This window comes from Megalopta genalis, chromosome 1 (genome assembly GCF_051020955.1).
Source record: "Megalopta genalis isolate 19385.01 chromosome 1, iyMegGena1_principal, whole genome shotgun sequence".
NCBI classification, from domain to species: domain Eukaryota; kingdom Metazoa; phylum Arthropoda; class Insecta; order Hymenoptera; family Halictidae; genus Megalopta; species Megalopta genalis.
Window position 1 is genome coordinate 3,936,410 of NC_135013.1, and position 24,476 is coordinate 3,960,885.

The window sequence follows — 24,476 nt, forward strand, 5'->3', positions numbered from 1 at the left end:
GGAAACATGTAAATGTTACAACAACAAAATATCATTGTTTATTATAACTTTGATACGAGTACCTGCATGTCTTCGCCTTGTTCGGCAACGGTTTCCACGAGTCTGGATAAAATATCCGACAGCATACGGGATGTGATAGGAACTCGTAATGCTCTGAACACTTGAAGAGACCTTCCTGCATAATGTCTAGACGAGCAGGACAGGCCCAATTGCAGCGCGGTTTGTGCCCATCGTTGACTGACTAACGCATGTGGTAAAGAATCTCTGAAGACTCTTAACACGTGTCGCAATAATACTGTTAGCTGTTCTGCACTGCGAACCCACCAGACTTTGGCAGTCATGTCTTCGTAATTCCAGAGTGGTTGGTTTATCCTGTCGAAGGGAGATTATTTATGAACGTTATGCAAGTATTTTTTGTACACGAAATTAAACTAATACAACAATCAATCTGTTTCTATAGAGTGTACGCTCCATTAGAAAATAGAACAGTTTCGTTAATTCTGTGCATATACCTAGAAGCAAGAAAGTTAATCAGAGATTTTATCACATCTTGGATCGGCATGTTAGGGCCAGGTTGCGGGCCAATCCAATTATTAGCATCATCCGGAGTAACTATGACAGGTGGCACGGTAGTTGTCACGCCGGCCGCGGGTGTCCAATTGTTACAAACTGATGATTCTGAAGCAATACATTAGCTAGTGAACTAAGTCTCCGTAGCGATGACTTTTCAAAGAAGTAGAAACCCTCACCATATGCATGATGATTCGAATAATCTTTACAGTTATCTATGACCGCCGGATTCACATGGTTCATTGATGTCGGAGGTGTGGACATTGAATTAGGAATCGGCGAATGCGTGGGTGTTCCAGTATTTGAAGGTGGAAACGGTGGCGGAGGAGGCGGTGGTGGCGGCGGCGGTGTGGAAGTAAATATAGAAGATTCGGGTAGAGGCGGCGGCGGCGGCGGCGGGGGAGGTGGCGGTGGTGGAGGAGGAGGAGAGGAAGAAGGTGGAGGCGGCGAAGATGATGCAGGTGGTGTAGTCGGCGGAGGCGCCGTTGGTGGACCATAAAGATAACTGTCAAACTCTGGATCAACCTCCGTGAAGTTGTGCTCCAATACTGGCAGAGCCGGGGTAGAAAGACCCAGACCCAGCTGTTCCGTCTTAGAAGCCAACAACACTCTCGCCACACCCAGATGATCCCGATGATCTCCAAGGACAACTAATAGATTCAGCAACAGGCAACGACAGTGATCTCTCACTAGTGGCCTCGAATGGTCCAGTCCAAGGAAAACTATGTGCAGCATCAGCGGTACATGAATAGTCCAATCAAGTTGTATGCCGTCAACGACAACGTCGGTGAGCAGCATTACGGCGATGTTACATCTGTAAGTAGTGCAGTTATGAATTAAAATAAACTCTAAATGCGTTATTAGTATACATCGTCACGGGTAGCATTCGACAGTGCAATATCTGACCTATGAAAGCCACTTATTGGCTGCGAACTGTCCGGCAAATATTCCGTCAACGGCGCAAAATATCCACCGTATTCAGGCATCGGTAGTGGATGCGGTTGTGGAATATCGAATTTTTCCCCGCCGCAGGAGATCTTCCCGTTCACACCTGCGGGGCCGTTGCGTGCTCCATAGCAAGACTCGTCGGCAGTTAACTAAAATGAAACGAGAATCGTCTCGAGAAACTCGGCATGCGTGTCTTAACGCAGGCATCGACTTAACAGCAGCTGTCAGAGCAAAACTGGCAACCGCTATGGGACAAAGACTAATTGCTCGCATGTTTGTACAGGGTGACGGGTTCCTCAGGTCATTCAAAGCAACTTTTTCATTTACAAAAATGTTCTCCGAGGCACCGTTAACGAGTTATTAACGAAAAACAGTGACCAATGAGAGGCGAGCTCGACTGGCGCGAAGCGACCGAGCCAATGGGCGGAATTGGGCTTCGCGCACTGGTTGGCTGGGCCGCCTCGCGTCAGCCGTACTCGATTCTTATTGGTCACTGTTTTCCGTTAATAACTCGTTAACGGTGCCTCGGAGAACATTTTTGTAAAGGAAGAAGTTGCTTCAAATGATCCGAGAAACCCGCCATTTCCGGATTGCGAGTAATTTTTGGGACACCCTGTAAGAACTTCTTCGGTTCCTTGGGTTACCAGGGAAGCGTGATCTCGTCGTTAGAACAGCATATATGTCACAGTACCTCCGCCTCTGTCGTAGGAGTGGACAAATCATCAGGAAGAACCGGCGGACCGCTCGCAGTCCTCGTTTTTTCGACACGTGGGGTTTGAAATCCAGCGAGCGCCCGTAGCGCTGTATCAGATTTCGACCTGCACACCAAAGGACTCGTCAATAGATCAAATACCGACACCAATTAAAAGTGGCGATTGTATCGTGTTTCCTGGGAAGTTTACCCGGTTTTAACTGGATCCTCGCCGGAATGCCTTTTCGTATGGATGGTGCCTTTCTCGACCGCAAGGTCACGAGAAGGGTTGCCAGGGTCCGCGGCCGGAGCATCGCTATGAGAAGAAGCCTTCCTCATGCTAGTTAGTCTATAAAAAGGTGGTGTCTCGGTTCGTTCAATCAGGCAATTAAGGGTTTCCACTGTTTGCAGCTCGGTCATCATTTCATCCACCAAACGATCTGGACGAGCTCTGGCTAAATAGAGCACGACGCGTTTCGCCTGAAACATCAATGATTGATTAATTGCTGGCTTTAAATCTGCCTGCCGGTCGATACGACTGGTCTCAAAATTTTAACCCTTTGCACTCTCGAAGCCATTTTAACTATAAATCTAAATTTGTTCTTCTGACTTATGATATTTTCATTTTACATGAGAAAGTGCATTTTATGCATATAAAATTTAGTCTTGTGACTCGTACAGCAATTAGAATTTTAACAATTTTTTGTATCTAAGCTTTTATAATATAAAAATTACCTTGAAACGTGATGTAACAATTTTAGTGGTGCCTCAGAGTCACCACTCGAGTGCAAAGGGTTAATTTTCAAGTTGTCGAATTTATGGAGATTTTTTTTCCGTAGAGTCGATTCAGTCGGTTTCATCTTTCAAGCTTATTTGTAAATATTCGAGAATATTTATTGTTAACGGTAACTTACGTATGGGAGTAGTTCTTGCGGCGCCATTCCCGAGACGATGATCAGATAACGAATAATCACTTTCAGATTGTTAGGCCAACAACCGCACAAAGTTGCCCATAGCTCCTCCGTTTCTTTGGGGTGCTCGTCAGAGAACTGGATGAAACGTATGTACATGTATTATACAGAACATGATTTCTTAGTAGTACTGTCTCGGAATTATTTCATAGTCTATTTGCAGTACCTTGGCAGTTATGTAAAATAAATTATTCAACACCATTTCCGTTGCCTCGGCGCTACCCCATCCTTCTCTTCTCGCTCCACCCCTTGACATATCCGTGGCATAATACTGTTCACACACACACACACAGAGTTTCAAATTACATATACAAATATATTTGTAAAATCAATTCTTAAATTTGTCGGTAGTTTTTGAATGAAAAGATTTTTAGAAATTTTGCACATTCCATGAATAAAATTACAAGTAATTCTCATAACTCAAATATGTATAAGTGTATTGAGAAAATCGATTTATATATATATAAATATATTTCAAAAATCTGTTAGATGTATTTAAAAAATATATTGCAACGTTTATACAAAGCGGAATTACTCAATATTATTTTCAAAAGATGTGTATTGGAAAAATTGATTTAAATATATTTCAAAAATCTATTAGACGCATTTAAAAAATATATTGCAACGTTTATACAAAGTGGAATTACTCAATATTATTTTTAAAAGATGTGTACTAGAAAAATTGATTTAAATATATTTCAAAAATCTGTTAGATGTATTTAAAAAATATGTTGCAACGTTTATACAAAGTGGAATTACTCAATATTATTTTCAAAAGATGTGTATTGGAAAGATTGATTTAAATATATTTCAAAAATCTGTTAGATGCATTTAAAACATATATTGCAACGTTTATACAAAGTGGAATTACTCAATATTATTTTCAAAAGATGTGTATTGGAAAAATTGATTTAAATATATTTCAAAAATCTATTAGATGCATTTAAAAAATATATTGCAACTTTTATACAAAGCGGAATTACTCAATATTATTTTCAAAAGATGTGTATTGGAAAAATTGATTTACATATATTTCAAAAATCTATTAGATGTATTTAAAAAATATGTTGTAACGTTTATACAAAGTGGAATTACTCAATATTACTTTCAAAAGATCAAGCCATTAAATCAGAAGTCTATACGCGCGTACAGGATGTCCTCAAGTGTGTGCAAAATTTCTTATGAAAGTTGAACAAAACTATTGTCATTTACAAGTAAAAATTAATTAACTGATTTATTAACAACTGCAGCATTAATTTATAGTCATAGTAAATAGTTTAAAAAGCTGGAGACTGTAAGGGTCGAAGAAAAAGATAAAAATGGAGCGTACAGGTAGCAGGAAATCATTTTTGAAACAGATTCAATCACGGGGGGCGTAGCTCAGATGGTAGAGCGCTCGCTTAGCATGCGAGAGGTACCGGGATCGATGCCCGGCGCCTCCAGAAAATTGTTTTTGCCAACTTTCGCTGAAACTAGATCACACCGAACGGCCAAAGTGACACCTGAGACACGAGATCTCGAAGGGGGCGTAGCTCAGATGGTAGAGCGCTCGCTTAGCATGCGAGAGGTACCGGGATCGATGCCCGGCGCCTCCAAAATACTTTTTTTTTTCCTAAATTTCCAAGACGAAATATTGGACTATTCTATAGGAAATACCTGACAAATTTTAATTCAATAAACAAATAAAGAAAACATATGATAGATAGATAGATTGAACAGATCGTGGATGTCTCTATTAATTAATGTACAATAACAGGTATTTAATTGAAAATATGTTGTACGATTTGCTTCGTTATGCTTCAAGTATTAAGAAATTTTGATTCATTAATTCCACTTGCTTCGAGCACACACTGTTACAATACAGTTTGCAAACAATTTTAATTCCAGTGTTATTTTAATTCTACAATTAAAATAATTAAAATTTTAATTCCACAATTCCACAATTTTAATTCCAATGTTAAGGACAAAACTGATACAAAAATAAAGTATAATTGCATAGAAGAGATGTTAGGAAGTAGCAAAGAAGAAGTTAGTAAAAAGAAATGGTGAGAGAATTTCGAAGCTGAAGAATAAATTTTAAACCAGAAGAGAATATTTGTTGTACAGGGGACACAGCATTTACCCTTTTATTTGTTGATAAAAGATACAGCTCCTAAGAGGTTTCAGTCTACATGTTATTAAAATACAGGAGAAACAGTCGCTCTATATGTATTGTTTCTTATCATTATTATTATTATCATTATTAATATTATTACTATTATCATGATTATTATTATTAGAGTATTACTATTACATAGAGTAAAAACATGTATGCAGTTTCTCTTTTTTCCTGTCCGTAATGTCAACAAAGAAATATTTCTACGAAACGAAGTTAAAGGATCTTTCGAAGAGACGAAAACAATGTAAACTCAGAGAAAAAAACACGGTATTACTGTACAGGCGCAGAGTTTAAATGCTGTTCCTCTTATTATTTCACAAAATACAAACGCATCGGTGACGAACAAGGCAATGCGATAACACAGGTGTATGCAGATTTTGATAAGAAAACGACGAGCTTTAACACTGTTCCTCATTCAAAGAATGACGTAACCAATTCCATGGAAAGCTATAAAAAGGAAAATTCAGTGGAAGAGGGACCACGGACGACCAGAATACAAATTTCGTCAAAGTGGTACACATCGAGCGGCATACATATACATACGCGGTTAGCACAGTTTACACGGTTAGGGGACAGTCCGTCCGAGCACGTTACGTTTCCATCACTTATGAAAAGTAGATTGTTCGACGAATTGAAAACAGCACTTACGATCGAATGAAATCGAAGGGGGCGTAGCTCAGATGGTAGAGCGCTCGCTTAGCATGCGAGAGGTACCGGGATCGATGCCCGGCGCCTCCAAGAATCTTTTTTTTGGACCCTTTCACCGAAAGTGGATCGCGACCGAATGCCAATAATTGCACCTGCATCGAACCAGATCACAGGGGGGCGTAGCTCAGATGGTAGAGCGCTCGCTTAGCATGCGAGAGGTACCGGGATCGATGCCCGGCGCCTCCAAAATTCTTTTTTGCTGCTTTTTTCAAAACTTCAACAAATCTCGAATCGAAAGGGATCGAAGTTTTAAAGCCAATACAGTAAGTTCTCCCTAATTGACGCTCGAATTGTACACGAAAATTGACAATTTGGAAAGAGAGGAAATACGTCTCTCAGACGTGATAATCATTTCTGACCCGATTTTTGACCACGTCTGAGAGACGTGATAATCATTTTTAGCCTGATTTTTTACACGTCTCTCAGACGTGATAATCATTTCTGACCCGATTTTTGACCACGTCTGAGAGACGTGATAATCATTTTTAGCCTGATTTTTTTTACACGTCTCTCAGACATGATGAACATTTCTGACCTGATCTTTTGACCACGTCCCTCAGACGTGATGATCATTTTCGACCCGATTTTTGACCATGTCTCTTAGACGCGATAATCATTTCTGATCCGATTTTTGACCACGTCTCTCAGACGTGATAATCATTTCTAGCCCGATTTTTGACCACGTCTCTCAAACATGATGATCATTTTGGACCCGATTTTTGACCACGTCTCTTAGACATGATGATCATTTCTGGCCTGATTTTTGACCACGTCTCTCAGACGTGACAATCATTTCTAACCCAATTTTTTACCACGTCTCTCAGACGTGATGATCATGTCTGGCCCGATTTTTGACCACGTCTCTCAAACGTGATGATTATTTTCGACTCGATTTTTGACCACGTCTCTTAGACTCGATAATCATTTTCGACCTGATTTTTTACCACATCTCTCAGTCGCGATAATCATTTCTGGCCCGATTATCTGACCACGTCTCTCAGACGTGGTCGTAGAGCAAAGGGCTAAAATGGTACCGAACCAAACGAGAACCAAAAGTATACGATTGAATCAGATGAGAGGGGCAACCGAGTTTCGACGATCAGAATCCAAAACATTTCGTCACATTTTAACTAATATTATTTTACAAGCACAATACAAAATGGCACTTCGGACAGAGTGGATCGAAGGGGGCGTAGCTCAGATGGTAGAGCGCTCGCTTAGCATGCGAGAGGTACCGGGATCGATGCCCGGCGCCTCCAGAGATCTTTTTTGGACCCTTTCACCGAAAGTAGATCGCAATCGAATGCCAATAATTGCACCTGCATCGAACCAAATCACAGGGGGGCGTAGCTCAGATGGTAGAGCGCTCGCTTAGCATGCGAGAGGTACCGGGATCGATGCCCGGCGCCTCCAAAATTCTTTTTTTAACGATCATCCACGCTCCGGATGCTTTTTTTTAAATTAACGCGCGATGAGACTACAGCGGTCGATGCAACATCATCGCGATTAGGCCGCGAGGTGTGCATGAATAACCGGCGATGGAGCATACTGCAGGAGTCAATTTGTTAATTGCTTCGGTTTTGTAATATTTTTGTACGTTGTTGAATGCATTACCTGATAGTAACTCAATGGATTCGACGGCGGCGGTACATTAGGGTCGACCAGCTCCATATTGTGCAGCCAGGGTAACAAATACTGGAGCAACAGCTGTCGTACTTCTCTTCTAGCCGTTTGAAACCTGTGCGTAATTTCTGAAAGCGATGCATAACCGATGTACAACGCGTGTGTATAGCCGACCGGGGGGGATCCGCGCGTTCGCTGACGATTTTCGCGGTGAATTTATTGGTTGCATTTCTATGCGGTTACGGCGCGCGGTATTTGGGTCGGTCCGCCATTTACGCTCGTCTACGCGTGCACGGTTTCGCGCCTTTTGTTACCTTCCGGCCGGGCACTATGTACTTGGTAATTCTATTGATTTCTACTTCGTCGGCCCGATCGCTTTTTTATTTATTTATTAACCCCTTAACTTGTACGCTCGAGTTAATTCGAGCGCGCTAAACAGGCCAAACTGTGCACACTCGAGACAATTCGAGCGGCGTTGTATTTTATGCTGCTATAATCTTTCACACTCGAATATAATCGAGAATTGAAAATAACAATGTGAAAGCAAAGAAAAAAAATCGTTTTATTGATTTTTATCATTTGCATGGGATTGTGAGCTATAACACTTATTTATTCAAGAATAAAATATAGCCTTTTCCCATGGAACAATTTACATTAAAAAAAATTGATTTTTTTGGCCGGTTTTTTTTCTCAAAAAAACTGTGCGTTAAGGGGTTAATTATTTATCAACGGCCGCGCGTCTGCGCAGCCAAACGCCGCCAGGTGCCGGTATATGTTTTGGTAAATTCATGAAATAATTCAACATGTGCGAACATATACATAAAACAAAAGAAAAAGCAATAATAATAACTACACATTTAATACAACAAATTTTAATATTTTTCCTTCGTGAATTGTTCCTTCCTTCTGATAATTGTTAAAGCAATCACCTACGTAATTATTAAAGCACTACACATATGTGGCCATTAGAGCGGCCATTAAAGTGTCAATTATTATTAATTAATTATTAATAATTATTGTTTTTTATTAGTAATTCATTCGTTCGTTTTGAACGTTACCGACAAATGTGCATGTATAAATAGGATCGTGTAATAATCGAATTGCGGATTTTATGCATTTATGAGAAAAATGGTGACGCGAAAAAAAAAAATTAAGAACCAGAAGAACGTAGCACGCTGTTTTGAAAATAATTAACCCTTTGCACTCGAGTGGTGACTCCGAGGCACCGCTAAAATCGTTATATCACGTTTCAAGATAATTTTTATATCAACAAAGTTTAGATTTAAAAAATTATTATGTTATAAAAAAAATAATTAAAAAAAGATTGTTATATAAAATGCACTTTGTCGTATAAAATGGAAATACTATAAATCAGAGAAATTATTTCTAATTTACAGTTAAAACGATTTCGAGTGCAAAGGGTTAAAACTATCTCAACAGAATATGGATACGCCTTCTTATTCAAATCTTATCTCTCGAAACCGAGAAGATAGAAGGAAAATAATAATAAGAAGAAAAAACAAAATGACGGACATTTCGTTTTTGCATAAAAGATCCCCGGTCTAATAATAATAATAATAACGTGTATGAACGAAGTTATAAATAAATAAGACGACACGCGAAAAATGCTGACGGAACTCTGGATCCGGTCGATCGGATTTTACGTATTGGTTATTCGATAGCTTTTTCAGTATAGTTTGCTTCTAGAAGTAGAAGTGCGTGCACACATTGTTGTTTGAACGGTGTTCGACAACATCATTTATAATCGTTCGCCGAGAACGCTGTTTGAATTTGGTATGACAAAATGTGTTTACTATCCAAACACACAAGGTGAACGAGAGAATGTAATAGGTATTAGGCTGAGTTATAAATGGATGAATTATTTCTAGCTGACTGCTAGTAAAAGGTTCGAACTGTCCAATGTGCTCGCAAGTACAAAGACCCGGGCTCGACGAGGCGTATTGCGAGCAATTATTACGAGCAACCACGTACATTGGCCCAAAAAAGTGTTCGTACACCTTCCAGAACGTAATAACTTTTCTAAAACTCAACTAAATAACTTGAATTTTTATTTTAGATGATAAAGGGTCTAATGTATTAGCCTAAATGCCTCCTTTTTTAAATTTTTATATTACTTAGGCTCACAAAGAAAATAAAAAAACTCTCGTTCATTAACATTTTTATCTGAGCCTATAACAAAAATTGAGAATTTTCTCTTTTTATAAATATATAAAATATACAGGGTGTCCCAAAATTATGGTATTTCCGGGAAATGCGGGGTTCCTGAGGTCATTTGAAGCAACTTTTTCCTTATCGAAAATGCTCTACGAGACATCGTTAACGAGTTATTAACGAAAAACACTGACCAATGAGAAGCGAGCTTGGCTGACGCGAGGCGGCCGAGCCAACGAGCGCACGGAGCCTAGTTCCGTTCATTGGTTCGGCCGCCACGCGCCGGTTGATCCCGCCTCTCATTGGTCACTGTTTTTCGTTAATAACTCGTAAACTAAGTCGCGGATCGCATTTTCGCTGAGGAAAAAGTTACTTCAAATGATCTCATGAACCCCTCACTTCCCGGAAATACAATAATTTTGGGCACCCTGTATATCAAATACATAATAGGCTATATATTTAAATATATATAATTTATAGTAGGCTATATATTTATATACATAAAATATATAATAGGCTATATATTTATATATATAATATATAAATAGGCTCACGTAAAAAAGTTAAAAATGAGAGTTCTTTTTAATTTTTTTTTGTCACCCCAAATAATAACAAAATTAAAAAAAGGCATTTTGGTCATCGTCTAGTAGACTAATCCCGCTATCATCTGAAACAAATTCAGATAACTTAGTCCAATTTCAAAAAAGTTATCGCGTTTTAAAAGGTGTACGAACTTCAGCACCATCCGTTCGCAGTGTTCTCGAACACGCTCACTTTTCACACGAATATTCCTTTGTGTCGGATCCCCTGGGAAAATTTAGGTCAATTTAAAAATATATTTCCGCTGTTTAAATCGAACACCGAAGAGCGCGATCTCTCTTCGTTCGAAGAAAGGATTGCCCGTGGAAAGCATCGCGCGAGCTAAGATTGTTTAGCCGCAATTAAAACTTCCGCGCCTCGTTCGATTTCGTGCAAGGATAAAGTTTAATGACAATTTTCCACACCGAACTGGAATCTCCGCCCCTTCAACCCTTTGGCAGCCAGTCCCAGCAACTTCGAAACTACGACGAAGGCAATTTATTTAACGAGGTAAAACCAGAAAAGTTAAGATGCGCGACACTGCGCGACACTTTGACCTTCTTGCATCTCGCAGGACCCGATCGAATTCTATCGTCCTTGAATTCAAAAATTCTAACCAATCCTTGTCAAGTCTCGCAGGCTGCCAAAAGGTTGAAGAAACGCCGCGTTGGATAAATTCTAATTTTCCAGTTCTGATCAGTTAACGAAATTACAGAAAATTCTCCAAAATTCTCCGTCAATTTTGAAACAAAAATGGACAAGTTGGCAAGAGGAGATGTGATTATTTGAGCTTCGCGGCTCGCTTTTTATTATCAACGCCGATTATCAACAGCTACAAAAACGAGCCGCGAGGCTCGAACAATCGTATCTTCTCTTGCCAAGTTGTCCACTTTCGTTTCCAAGCTGAGGGACAATTGGGGAGAATTTGGTAGTTCGGCGGGCAACAGATTCGTCGAGCAAGATTCTAGGAAACTTGCGAACAAGTTCGGGCCGTGTCGACGACAGAAATATTTCAAATATAATAATAAATATCAATTCAAGCGACAGAAATATTTGTTGGCGGACGTGGCGGAGAAACTCACCGCTGAACATGGGCATCGTAAGTTCCGGATGTAATTGGGCGAGCTGGCGCGAGAGATACATCTGATTGCGACAATAAGTGGTCGACAGGAGGACGTCCAGGGTGCCGCCCCTAATTGTGCCGTTCGAGGATAACCCACCGATTGGATTACTCTGTTGTCCTGGCACGGAAGTGGCCGTAGTTGATGAGCCGGCAACGAGATCGTCCTGGCCTGGAACAAGATCGTTCAACTTTTATTAGCTCGATGACGCCGACTATCGAAACCGATACACGAGCGAATGTCGTCGAAATTCTCGTGGAAATGCTCTAGGAAACACGTAAATAAAAGCGAATAAGTCGAACGCCGTTCTGAAACTTTTTATAAAGCTTTTCACTAAATAGCGTTTTCAAGTTTGTTTGCATTCGCGAGATTTTTAGGCAAATAAAATATCTGTAAATGTGCTTTAATATACGTTACATTAATATTAATATATATTATATTATTATATATATTATAATATATTATATATTATATATTATATTATTATAATATATATTATAATAATTATATATTATATAATATTATTATATTAATATATATTATATTTATATTATATATTAATACATATATATTTTATAATTATTTTACAATATTAATACATTTTATAATATTAATTACATGTATATACTTGGTCAATTGCAACGACTGCAAATTCTACGTAATTCCATATAATAGTTTAAAGCAACATTTAACATACATATGTATGTGTACGTGCATATTCCTTCCGATTAATATAAACGTCCTAATTTGTCTTCCCCCGCGCCAACTATATTAACATAAACGATCTAATTTGCCTTCTTCTGCATCAACTGTATTAATATAGATGATATAATTTGTCTTCTACAAAACACAGTTGCCAAATACTTTCAGAAAATGTATCCTTACGAATAAGTCACCCCACAGTTTCACAACTTTCAGTTCTTGACGGGGCTGATCGATCACATTTCCAGTCTTTTTTCCTCGAGTCTCGATCATCCGATGGATCTCGTTTTATCCTCGTTCCCTCGGTCACCACCAAGCCGGTTAATCGAGGTCCCATTGTAGCGTACGCGGAGACAGAAATCGTCGTATTACTATTCGAATTTATTCGACTTTTCTATCATATTTACGCGTGACGACTGTGGAGGCCGATCCAATGGTCGGTCTTTTTGGATTCGTGCAGAAAAACACGGTTGTAAATTTCTTAGCGTACGAGGAACCCATTTCAATAAACGTCAGTGTACTGAGAAAGTCAAAGAATGACGTTGCTACATTCTGCGTTCACAGGAAAAAGTTCACTGGAAATTTTGTAATGTGACTATTTTCGGGTAAAATGTTGTCCGGTCGTGATCCTATCGGAGAACCGGTAAGTATTTATCTGACTCTTATTAAATAGCTCGTAAGTCTGACTCTTATTAAATAGCTTGTAAGTCTGACTTTTATTAAATAGCTTGTGCATTTATCTGATTCATATTAAATAACTCTTCAGTATTTATCTGTCCCTTGCTAAATAGCATTTAAGTATTTATCTGATTCTTATTAAATAGCTTGTAAGTCTGACTTTTATTAAATAGCTTGCAATTATCTGATTCATATTAAATAACTCTTCAGTATTTATCTGTCCCTTGCTAAATAGCTTTGAAGTATTTATCTGACTTTAATTAAATAGCCTGCACGTATTTATCTCATTCTTATTAAATAGCTTGTAAGTATTTATCTGACTCCTATTAAATAGTCTGTAAGTATCTATCTGACTCTTATTAAATAGTCTGCAACTATTTATCCGACTCTTACTAAATAGTCTGTCTGTATTTATCTGACTCTTATTAAATAGCTTGTAAGTATTTATCTCGCTCTTATTAAATAGCCTATATTTATCTTACTCCTATTAAATAGCTTGTATTTATATCACTCTTATTAAATACCCCGTATTTATCTCATTCTTATTAAATAGCTTGCAAGTATTTATCTGACTTCAATTAAATAGCCTGTAAGTATTTATCTCATTCTTATTAAATAGCTTGTAAATATTTATCTGACTCCTATTAAATAGCCTATAAGTATTTACTCACTCTTATTAAATAGCCTATATTTATCTCACTCTTATTAAATACCCTGTATTTATCTGACTCTTATTAAATAGCCTATAAGTATTTATCTCGCTCTTATTAAATAGCCTATATTTAGCTCACTCCTATTAAATAGCTTGTATTTATCTCACTCTTATTAAATACCCTGTATTTATCTGACTCTTATTAAATAGCTATTAAATAGTTATATTAAATAATCAATTATTCAACGGAACTGCAATTATCTGCCATAATCTAAACAACTAAAACAGTAAAAAGTTTAATACCAATCGTATTAATCGATCAACGCATTAATTATTTCATATTTTTCAAGCCCGTTCTTCAACAGTATTCGCCCATTTTCTTTTCACCCTTCAACCCTCCTTAACCCTTCCGCCTCTAATCGAAACATTTCTCATAAAAATACATTAATCAATGAAACAGCATCTCCCGCAATCGAATTCCCAATTTGTTTATCAAAATACAAAAATCCCAACAGCCCTGTACAATAACGTACAATTAAATCGGCCGATCTCAAGGAGTACGCAGCGTGAATTTTCTCGTTTTGTTGATCGAATAAAATGGCATCCGGTTTATTCTAGATAGCAGAAAATATCTGCGCGCGGAAGCGGCGATCGAACAAACGTGCGATAAACTATGATTCCGCGAACGGTAATTAACGAAACGCATACATAACATACATAGAATCGGTGTGACATTTCAACGAAACGAAACAAAAACGTAACCGCATAATCGGAATAATATCGGCGAAGAAACGATCGATCGCCTGTCAGAGAATCGCGGGGACGAATATCAATCGAGCCGTGAAAATGAATTTGTATTTCTGAAGATAGACGCGCCCAGGGAGAATTCGTATATTGCCGTCGATGCGCAGAAGCCCATTGCATCGTACTTTATCAAGAGCGGTTCCCGATGCACCATGCAGAAATAGTCGAGGCGGCATCCTGGTGTACGCTAGTCAACTTTCCCGTCATTATTCGCATCTGTTCTCCTCTCCTCTTTTTTTCTTCGTGCACCGAGCACCGCTTCAAACGAAAGAGAATTCCGCAAATAATAATAATAATATAAATTTAAATCCTAAAAAAAAAGAAATAACAATTAACGTAAATTTAAATCACCGATAAACTTGTCTCGCTCCACAAACAATAAATTAACATAAAATCCGAACAAACCGATACGGTTTCGTGCTATCATTTGCACATTTGCGAGTAAAACGAGTGATCGGTGTGAAAATCAATCTTTCAATCGCGTGTCAACAAGTGCGATTTTAATCGCGCGTGTGTGTGTGCGTGTGTACAAGTTTCCGAATACATCGCTATTGATTGAATCGCTGTCAGCGACGATTATTCGATCTGGCGAAGTAACGCGAGACAGAATCGCGAGCAGCAATCGCGTCGGGCTCGGAGGATGGGTCCACGGACGAGGCGCTAGAATCTTCTGCGGACGAAAACGGACCTCGAGGATTACTAGAACAGAGGGCCGAACGATCCCCGAAGACGTCACGAGAATTTGGCAGCGGTTCAAAATGATTTTTCGTCAAATTAATCAAATCTTCGAGCGGCGGCGTTGCGCGGCCGAGGCTCGGCGCCGGATATAAGACGAACGAGCTTGCGACGGATAATAAAAAATATCGTCGGAACGTGATCGATGACCGTGGAAGAACGGAACCGGCGACGGATCCCGAGTCCGCGGCGACGATCGAACAACAAACACCGATCATCCGGTTGATCCGCGCCGGATGCTCGACGCCGGAACGACGATTTCATCGCGCTGCGACGACGACGACGCGAATAAAGAAAAAGATCGGCTATAAATTTGATCGGCGTGCGAATCTGAATCGTCTTATCTTAATCCGCGCGATTCTCTCGCGGCGACGATCGAACAAACACCGATCATCCGGTTGATCCGCGCCGGGTGCTCGACGCCGGAGCAACGATTTCGCCGCGTTGCGACGACGACGACGCGAATAAAGAAAAAGATCGGCTATAAATTCGATCTGCGTGCGAATCTGAATCGTCGCATCCGAATCCGCGTGAACGCGGCGATGCTCTCCGTCGGCCGGCCGTGTTTGCAAACCGCTCGGCCGCGGGCTCTCCATTTTGTCGCTGCGGCTCGCGCGACAGAAGCCATCCGGCGTGTCGAATAAAACGAATATTCGCTGTTCCGACGATTCTTCTCTCGAAACGACATTCCCGGCCGCCTTGCCGGTGTTCCGATTTCGTTGGAACCGCCGCCGGGGATCGTTTTCCACGGCGCGAATGATCCCCGAACGGGCGTAGAGCCGTCCCGAGGGGCTATGTTCCGCGCGGTGGATGCGAACCCCCCTGAAATCTGTTTCTATTTGCGGGATGTCAGTTGATGAACGGAAACGTGAAAGATTTTTCGAACGTCGCGCGTCATCGGGAAACACTCTCACGGACCGGGATCTTGTTCGCGTGGCCGAATCGAACGAAAATGGTCCGGGCGCAGAGGGACGCGGCGGCGGCGGGCATCGAGCTGATCGAGAACGTGTTCCGGGGCCTGCAGTTCTATTACACGCCGATCCTGGTCTACCTGGGCACCCTGGGGAACTGTTTGTCGGTGATCGTGTTCTTCGGCACGAAACTGTGCCAGTACTCGTCCAGCGTTTATCTGGCCGCGTTGGCCATTAGCGATACCGGTTTTCTCGTATCAGTGTTCGTTGTTTGGCTGAACATGCTCGAGGTGGGCCTGTTCAATCGGCCCGGTTTCTGCCAGTTTTTCATCTATCTGACCACGCTCTGCAGCTTCATGAGCGTCTGGCTGGTCGTCGTTTTCACCATAGAACGGTTCATCGCGGTGCAATACCCGATGTATCGGCAGTCGATGTGCACCGTCGCCAGGGCCAAGGTGACCGTCGCCGTTCTCACGATGCTCGCGATGATCCTGTGCAGCCCTGTGTTATGGTTCTCCGCGACCAGTGTCCAGTACAACGAAAAGGGCAACGTGACCGAGTGCGGCCACCTGGCCGAAGGACTGGAGTCCTGGGCGACCGTCTACAATACCATCGACACCGTGCTCACGTTCGCGATACCGTTCACCGTGATCATCGTCCTGAACGTGCTGATCGCCCGTGCTATCTATAGGCATATTAAAATTAGAAAATCGCTGACCAACGAGCCACGCACAGGGATAGGGAGGCAACCACCCTATTCGAGTCTACGGGGCAATCTGGCGCAGACCAAGATCACCAAGATGCTGCTGGTCGTGTCCACCGTTTTCCTATGCTTCAACCTGCCCGCGTACGTCCTCAGGATTTATGCGTTTCTACATGTACGTGGTCGCCTGTAGCTACGTTCTACATGTGTCGTGACACGCGTTACGGATTATCCGCGTGTACCCTGTTTGATTTACAAGGGGCGACGGGGATGTACCAACCCTGGCTGGGATTATTCGATGGAAACGGTTCGATGATGCGTGCAAAATTTATGCTTTATAGCGGCTCGTTAATGAGGTTTTACGCGCGGATTACATTTGTTCCGCTTAATTCCGTTGATTCGATAGCGAAACTTTCTGCAAACAGCAGTCGCTGATTAAGGGTTTTAGCGTAATTAGTCGAGGCTCGTTTAACTCCGGAAATCGAACGTTTCGATCAAATTGGAGTATTTTTATTCTGTAGCGTAGTTGGCGTTTTATTTTTTATTTTATTCCATTGTTTCGATTTTAGAGTTTTCATTCTAGAGAATTGTTTTGATTTTATTTTCCATTCTATATTATTGCTTCCATTTTATACGTTTCCATTTTACTTTTTATTCTACACAATTGTTATGATTTTATTTTCCATTCTAGAGAATTGTTTTTATTTTATCTTTCATTTTGTACAATTGTTATAATTTTATTTTTCATTCTAGAGAATTGTCACGATTTTATTTTTCATTCTAGAGAATTGTTTTTATTTTATTTTTCATTCTGTACAATTCTTATGATTTTACTTTTCATTCTGTGAATTGTTTTTACTTTATTCTTCATTCTATATAATTTTCTCCATTTTATCTTTCATTCTATATAATTTTCTCCATTTTATCTTTCATTTTATAGAAACGTTTCCATTTTATTTTTCATTCTACATATACAATTGTTTCTATTTTATTTTTCATTCTATATAATTTTCTTCATTTTATCTTTCATTTTATAGAAACGTTTCCATTTCATTTTCCATTCTGTACAATTGTTTTTATTTTATTTTTTCATCCTATACAATTGTTTCCATTTTATATAAATGTTTCCATTTTATTTTACATACGATTGCTCTAATTGTATTCTTCACTCTACGTAATCTTTATATTCCTCTCCTTTTAAAATTATTTAATTTCTAGTAGATTATTAAATACAAACAAATATGGTGGCGCATGAGAACTGGCATTGTGTATAAAAAACGGAAAAGATGAAATTGAATGAACTTTTTTTTGCAAACATATTTATAGATCACTGTACGAGCAGAGAATATCTTTAAAAACTATCAAAGTTTTTGTCGTTTCATGAAAGTTACGCAAATATTTGCCAAGTGGTCTGGCAAAGTGTTGGAAGACTTTTTAATACTTCTGGCGACAAAGATGACGACATGGAAATGCTTGTATACAAGTTTCACCTTGTTGCAATGATAGACGCTTGATCGATGCGATAAACTATTTTCGCCAGGGTTGGTATGAAATATGCGTTCGAAACGAAGCTCGTTAATAAACTGCTACGTCGTGGAACCTGTAAGTCGCTCTACCAAACAATTGAAGAAAATTGGCAAAAGTTGGTTGAATCTTCGACGATGTAAATGTATCTCTTTGTTTTATTACAGTTTCTATTTTCCGGAACACTTGAAACACCGCGTCTATTGACGGAGAAACATGAGATCAAATGTGCTTGATGTCAAGATCATGATCCAGTGGCTGTGGTTCCTTTGTAGACGAGTGTAGATAAAATGGGAAGAGTAATTTGCTCTCTGAAATGATACGTCTTTATTCACCTTTTAATAGTACAGTGACCTATGGTCATTCAAAATCATTCAAGGTCGACTATGGTCGAAAGTAATTTACATCAAGGAACCGATAGACTTCAAGCAACCACTTATTCGCATGCATTCTGTCAATGCAAGCATTCAAGGTGATAACCTTGAACATCGATGAGTGTTCCAAAGCGTCACTATCGATTGCTCTGTTGAATCATCGATGCTTTTTTTACGTATCTACGCACCCGATTTTCTAACGAATCTGTATAACATCTGAAAGGACTAATTGTAAACGTCCGATACAATCAGAAAATCTATAATCTATAAACAGACTGTGTTGTATCATAATTCTTCAAAATTCGTTACAAGCGAAAAACTAATCAAATCTTTGCGTTTTCGAGCAACGCATTTTAGAAGTTCGTGACCCTTCTAGATCGGTAGCATACCGCAGTAGCATACTAATAATAGTACACGTAGGTACAGTAAATAAGAAGCACACAACCCGGTTGAGCGTTTGTTTACATTCTACGATCCGTATAAGAGATTACAAGAGCCACATAGTAACCAAGAGGCAGCGCAGCAATCGAATAGGTTCCGTGAGGCAAATCATACTCCATTGCAAATGACCTTCGGTAACCTTGAATGACTTTCAATCATAGACCGCTGTGCTGTTTCCTAAAACGCAAATGGAAAAAGGAAAGTGACATTTCATTAAAAAAAAAAAAAAGAAAATCGACCTTCGCATCTCCTCTACACCTCTTATCTCTGCAAAGGAACTATTCTCATCACGTTCACTGTCTCTTCGCCACCAAGCAAGTTTCTCGTCTGATCCATTTATTTCTATTGCCAACTGCGGCAGAGTTATTCAGGTGGCCCGTTTCAAGTGTCACAATCTATATAAATTAGCGTGTAAAAAGTTATATTTATGTGCAGCAATTTTTGTACAAACACGCGTAGATTATTATTGGTTCAATGGTCGCAATAGTTTTGAAACTGTTGCATCTGTCGAGCTACATTGCCGCTTTGCGTACACTTACGAGGCTAGATAACGATAAATAAAGATAACGTAAACACATATGTTATGTATCATCAGAACGTAATAAGTGAAGTCGAAGGTTCGTCAGTGTTTACACGATTCTTTTTTTGCAATTGATCGATAGCTGTGTCAACACCGAAGAATGAAAATGACTATCTTGTCATGGGCATAATTCCCGGTACACCGGGAAAAGAATGAGTGCAGTATGAACAATCTGTAAATTAATTGAATGAATAACGAATTTAGTCTGTACAGTAATGTCTCTCTAATTGACGCCCAGATTGCGCACAAAGTGGACAATTTTTGGAAGAGGAGACACGATTATTCGAGCCTCGCGGTTTATTTTTATAGTTACAAATTGTCCACAATTATAAAAATGAGCCACAAGGCTCGAATAATCGTAATAAAAAAGGATAAACAATAATAAAATAATAATAAAAGAGGTGATACGATTATTCGAGCCTTGCGGCTCATTTTTATAATTGTGGACAATTTATAACTATAAAAATAAACCGCAAAGCTCGAATAATCGTATCTCCTCTTCCCAAATTATCCATTTTTTTGTGCGCAATCTGGGCGTCAGTAAGGGAGACATTATTGTATTACGTGAACCACCCGTGTACTCGAAATTATTAAGTACACGAAACATGATAGACGGAGTCCCAAAACTCTGCACTATCGTGTAAACTGTTCGTTCAGAACTGTGCTTACACCTTGATTATAAAAATACAGTTTCAGGAGGCGGTGTACGCAACCCGTTCGGTGGCTCTGGCGCAACAGATTTGCAATTTGCTGTTCAATACCAATTTCGGAATCAATTTTATCCTGTACTGTGCCACCGGTCAGAATTTCCGGCGAGCTCTACGCTGCATGATCCTGAAGAGATTTGGTAAAAGAAATGCAACTATGACGCGGACGTTTAGTCATGTAACGCAGAGTGGTACGTGCTACCGGTGAATTAACGAACGACTCGTTTGCAGCTTACAGTTGCGCGATACTTAAAAGATCATATTTGTCTTCAGCATCGAAGATCGGGCGACCAAGCAACGCGTCGATACGTCGAAGTACCACCACCACCGTGAATACAGAACCATGGGAAGAATTCCACGAGCTGAACGTTATCTCGCAGTGAAGCGTGGTGCAAGTTTGCGCGACATGAACAATCGATGCGAGGTGAATACCGATTAAAAAGTGGTTTTCTTTCGGTAATCGATTCTACTTCACAGTGTCTTACCGGTCTCTGGTTCTGTAGTCGGAAGGGGACCCACGTTCCCGAAAAACCGTTGGTCCAACAGCTGGAGAAGCTGAAGAGCCGCATCGTGGACAGGAGCACGAGGGCAACCCGTACTCATCAGTGTAACGTTGATGATGCTTGTGTAATGATCGCAAGGATATTCTCTGGAAAGCGAATAAATATATTTAAAATTGCTTGTATCATATTTATGTATGAAAGTGAGCTAAAATCTTTTGTATTCTGTTGTAATTTTTTTAAGTTAAACTATTTATAATTTGAGGGAATATTCCCACATGTAAGAATAAAAGAATTGATTTTAAGGTATTTAAGTTATCTTGAAAAGTAACGTGAGATATCATGAAATATATTTTTGACATCGCTAACCTTGCACTGAAGATTGTTGCCAGCGCTAAGAAACAACCATCGGCTACTTGAGGAGCTCCGGTATAGCATCTGTCGACGACCCAATCCAGGAGAGCTCCAATATCAGGATTACATTCTAATAGCAAAACTACCGTTTCTCGAGCAAGGGCGTAAATCTGACAAATATTATTACAGATGTTTAATATCAGGTCTCCTAAATAGTTGTACTTCGAATGTGTATTATATTATTACTTTTTCATCCTTGCTATCCAACAGTAAGTCCAGCCATTGATACAATATCGCTCCCTCCTCGGAAAACAGTTGAGGATTGAAGCAAGGCCCGCAACATAACAATCCACTCATGGCTTGCAGCGCTGAAAGCTGTAACTCCGTACAAGATTTCCCTTCTTCCTGTAGCCAGAATGGGCTTGTAATCGAGCGACCGTAAGGGCCAGCCCAACTAGCGAACAGCATGAACAAACTCCGTCTCAAATCTCTCTTCAACAATGACTGACACGTTTCCACTAAAATACAAAAAGTCATATGAAACAAAACTATTCCTGCGAGGACTACTTGTGTGTACAGCTTACTTACACGTGAAACTCTTGATCATTTTTCTAATAAAATTACAGAAATGCAACTTGATATCGCGCACAGCAGGAGCCTCTTTGTCAGCCTCGTTCTCCAAATATAAACGTGCACCGTCGATATACTCGACGAACGTTGGATGAAGCGATTGTGTCTCACGGCCTAATACTGCAGGGCTGAATAAAGCATACAAAAAGAATTATTTTCTATTCTAGGTCCAGAGATCCTATAGGTCCAGAGACGCCAAAGTTAATTACTAACCAGATACCGAAAGTTCCATACTCGGCAATGAGTTCTAGAACTCTCACTAACTGTAATCTTAACGCATCTCTGCGTCTGCGGCGTCTCATATTTTCTTGCTTTCGATCAACCGCTTCACGAATGTAAGGGACTAGTTCTTCCATTAAATCTCTGCAAAATGAAAATTATCGTCAATAAAATAGCACACCGATTGCGTTTGCTATATTCACTTACTTCAAAGCATCAGCGTTGACCTTGCCGATTGCTTGGACAGCAGCATCTCTGACATCGACCACTTCGCATCTCAGAAGAGGTACCGTCAACTTGTAGAGGGCTGCAGGGCTCGCGTTCGTGCCGGGTGATTTGTTGTCGCCTCTCTCGGCGGAAAGACTGTCCGGCGAGGAGCTACGAGGAAACGAATGCTTTGTCAGCGATCAGAGGTCCGGGACCGAATGAACACATAGTTACAGAGACACAAATCGTGCGCGGTCAAGAAATTTAATTTCCGTTTAAAGCAGTCGGGAACGGTCGTAACGCTAGCCAAGGAGTAAAATAAAAGATACATGTACAGATCGTGGTTGGATGGGAGCTTAATCAGAGCTACGGTATACAGAAATAAATGAAAACTTCGAATACGGAAAAATAGTGCAAATTACCAACGACCGTTATAAATCCCGGGTGACTTCGAAGCATGGTCGTTCGCAATGGTTAATTAGGCTCACCTGGTCCGCTTATGCCTGGTGTAGATGCCGGAAATGGACGGTACGGAGAACCGACCCGGCAGGGTCTGCGCCCCGCCGAGATTCTCCAGGCTCTGACTCAACTCCTTACTCATGCACAACACACCAAACTCCACCGTATGCTGACCACTAGAGTATGCAATACAGTGTACCACCAATGCTCCTTGTATCAGACATTATTTACTGCTCAGAAACTACTACTCTAAGTTCCGGATGTACGTGTGCGAGACAGTGACCAAGTAGCATGCGGAGTAGAATGTTACAGAAAATGAAGCGAGATATAATGTGCAATTGAGAAAAGTGTGCGACAGTCGAATCCCGCTCCCGATAGTGCAAAGCGCGCATTGGTACGAATTGGTGCTCCCCATCTTGTCGTACGACGCCTCGTATCGTAATTACAACAACGGATTCCCAGACACCAGTGTGAAGGGAAAACGAGGGAGAGAGAGAGAGACAGACAGAGAGAGGGAGAGAGTATTAAATGAGATTAGACATTCTTGTGTCAGACATTAGAAGTACAAATGCGAACGTGCATGTCACACAGCAAGAAATGCATGTCATGAGAAAAACGTATTTCATGTTGCCACGAATCGCTGTTATAGACGTTTTTCCATAATGATTGTTCAAGAACGAACGGACACTGGAACCGATATATAACATTTCCGTCGTACCATGGACATAAGCAGACACGGACCTTACACCAATTAATACCAAATGAATAGTAATTCCACCTGTTAATCCATCTCTTTATGAGTACATGTAAAGCTCTAATGATAAAACTGTAAACTCCGTAATTAAAGATTTAAGACTATCTTTAATTTGTGCAAGTAGAATTATTTTTAATCTTAGAGCTACAGAAACTAATACACCACTGAACAGTATATACTTATCCCTTACGTTCTGACTAAATGATTGATCAATGTCTTCGGAAACAATAAGTAATAATGAAATGACCTGGTGCTAAATGTCCCTGCAACAGTGTCCGTGTGTCAACCTACCTGAGACTGAGATCTGGACTAGCGCACCGTACAACCGGACTCGGTACCGGCGGGACAACCCTGTATCCGAAGGTCAAATAATTTTTCCAAACATGCATGTACATGTCTCTCTCGTTGATCGGCTTTCGCACTGCCGTTGAACTTCGCAATAGGGATGCTCTATTGTCGTTCACAGGTCTAAACAGAATAAAAATGATATTAGCTCTCTGACGAGTTCAATGGTTTTCTAACTCTTATAAGTTAGTCTTACGTAGGATCAATTACTGAGAAGAGGGAATTTATCCGGGTAAACACGATAGGCCATGAGTGCGCGACGGCAGAAGGACACAATGTGAGCACTCTGTCCTTTTCTAAGAAAGCGAATAGACAACTTCCCCATGGATCTGCTCCATTCAAATTCAAAGAGGAAGAGCTTTTCGTACTAGTGTCATCGTGAAGTCCTGCAACACTTTCCCATTAATAAACTTCGAATATATCTGATATACATATATGAAAACGTATGCGATTTACCCGCTGTCCACACGCAACTGCTTCTTTCAGCTATCCACTGAAGATCCACGTTAGACGTTGAAGCAGCTGCTGTCTTTTCCGCGGGTGGTAACATGTGATAACATTTCTCCAAAACCACTGGACAACAAGCATCTATTACATCTATTACAGCTTGATCATCTTCCAAACCTCCTAAATTACACAAATAACCTTTATTCCTA

General features: G+C 40.2%; 2 protein-coding genes, 1 long non-coding RNA gene and 6 other non-coding genes across 25 annotated transcripts in view; 7 read left to right on the forward strand and 2 right to left on the reverse strand.

Annotated features, from left to right (window-relative positions):
• The window catches only part of fry (microtubule binding protein furry), a 35,932-nt gene that overhangs the window by 7,026 nt on the left and 4,430 nt on the right, over positions 1-24,476 (reverse strand). For 10 of the 12 annotated variants that reach the window (XM_033476046.2, XM_033476044.2, XM_033476040.2 and 7 more), the window contains exons 13-32: positions 24,277-24,447; positions 24,017-24,206; positions 23,767-23,943; positions 22,751-22,897; positions 22,263-22,433; positions 22,050-22,199; positions 21,795-21,964; positions 21,453-21,724; positions 21,222-21,376; positions 20,838-21,001; positions 11,503-11,712; positions 7,661-7,797; positions 3,347-3,451; positions 3,124-3,258; positions 2,421-2,689; positions 2,210-2,336; positions 1,477-1,667; positions 750-1,384; positions 513-678; positions 63-372 (exon numbers count right to left, since the gene is read on the reverse strand). In XM_033476046.2, coding sequence (XP_033331937.2) covers positions 63-372; positions 513-678; positions 750-1,384; positions 1,477-1,667; positions 2,210-2,336; positions 2,421-2,689; positions 3,124-3,258; positions 3,347-3,451; positions 7,661-7,797; positions 11,503-11,712; positions 20,838-21,001; positions 21,222-21,376; positions 21,453-21,724; positions 21,795-21,964; positions 22,050-22,199; positions 22,263-22,433; positions 22,751-22,897; positions 23,767-23,943; positions 24,017-24,206; positions 24,277-24,447 — 4,052 coding nt within the window. The remainder of the gene's footprint in view (positions 1-62; positions 373-512; positions 679-749; positions 1,385-1,476; positions 1,668-2,209; positions 2,337-2,420; positions 2,690-3,123; positions 3,259-3,346; positions 3,452-7,660; positions 7,798-11,502; positions 11,713-20,837; positions 21,002-21,221; positions 21,377-21,452; positions 21,725-21,794; positions 21,965-22,049; positions 22,200-22,262; positions 22,434-22,750; positions 22,898-23,766; positions 23,944-24,016; positions 24,207-24,276; positions 24,448-24,476) is intronic. The other 2 variants (XM_033476049.2, XM_033476048.2) reach the window with 1 other exon arrangement.
• Positions 4,550-4,622, forward strand: TRNAA-AGC (transfer RNA alanine (anticodon AGC)). Its single transcript has one exon. It is a non-coding gene; the product is annotated as a tRNA-Ala (tRNA).
• Positions 4,703-4,775, forward strand: TRNAA-AGC (transfer RNA alanine (anticodon AGC)). Its single transcript has one exon. It is a non-coding gene; the product is annotated as a tRNA-Ala (tRNA).
• TRNAA-AGC (transfer RNA alanine (anticodon AGC)) lies at positions 6,004-6,076 on the forward strand. Its single transcript has one exon. It is a non-coding gene; the product is annotated as a tRNA-Ala (tRNA).
• TRNAA-AGC (transfer RNA alanine (anticodon AGC)) lies at positions 6,160-6,232 on the forward strand. The gene has a single exon. It is a non-coding gene; the product is annotated as a tRNA-Ala (tRNA).
• Positions 7,233-7,305, forward strand: TRNAA-AGC (transfer RNA alanine (anticodon AGC)). Its single transcript has one exon. It is a non-coding gene; the product is annotated as a tRNA-Ala (tRNA).
• TRNAA-AGC (transfer RNA alanine (anticodon AGC)) lies at positions 7,387-7,459 on the forward strand. The gene has a single exon. It is a non-coding gene; the product is annotated as a tRNA-Ala (tRNA).
• Positions 14,257-21,161, forward strand: LOC117223645 (C-C chemokine receptor type 1). 6 transcript variants are annotated; one of them, XM_033476056.2, is made up of 4 exons: positions 14,257-16,901; positions 20,336-20,492; positions 20,584-20,776; positions 20,830-21,161. In XM_033476056.2, exons 1-3 carry the CDS (start codon positions 15,969-15,971, stop codon positions 20,733-20,735), a joined length of 1,242 nt encoding a protein of 413 aa, XP_033331947.1. In that variant the 5' UTR covers positions 14,257-15,968; the 3' UTR covers positions 20,736-20,776; positions 20,830-21,161. The 6 variants fall into 6 exon arrangements, 5 of the variants coding, with proteins under 5 accessions (XP_033331947.1, XP_033331948.2, XP_033331945.1 ...); XM_033476054.2 differs by having other exon boundaries at positions 14,261-16,901; positions 20,342-20,543; positions 20,626-20,776; XM_033476053.2 differs by having other exon boundaries at positions 14,262-16,901; positions 20,336-20,543; positions 20,626-20,776.
• LOC117223649 (uncharacterized) lies at positions 18,391-20,357 on the reverse strand. Its single transcript, XR_004490989.2, has 2 exons — positions 19,305-20,357; positions 18,391-19,242 (listed from the first exon to the last, which is right to left on the reverse strand). It is a non-coding gene; the product is annotated as an uncharacterized LOC117223649 (long non-coding RNA).

Excerpts from the sequence above, each read along its gene's own strand:
- LOC117223645 (XM_033476053.2), top strand. The coding sequence starts at position 15,969 with ATGAACGGAAACGTGAAAGATTTTTCGAACGTCGCGCGTCATCGGGAA. Across the intron at positions 16,902-20,335 it reads GGATTTATGCGTTTCTACAT|TTTCAGGAGGCGGTGTACGC; the intron begins GTACGTGGTCGC and ends ATAAAAATACAG. Across the intron at positions 20,544-20,625 it reads TAGTCATGTAACGCAGAGTG|CATCGAAGATCGGGCGACCA; the intron begins GTACGTGCTACC and ends ATTTGTCTTCAG.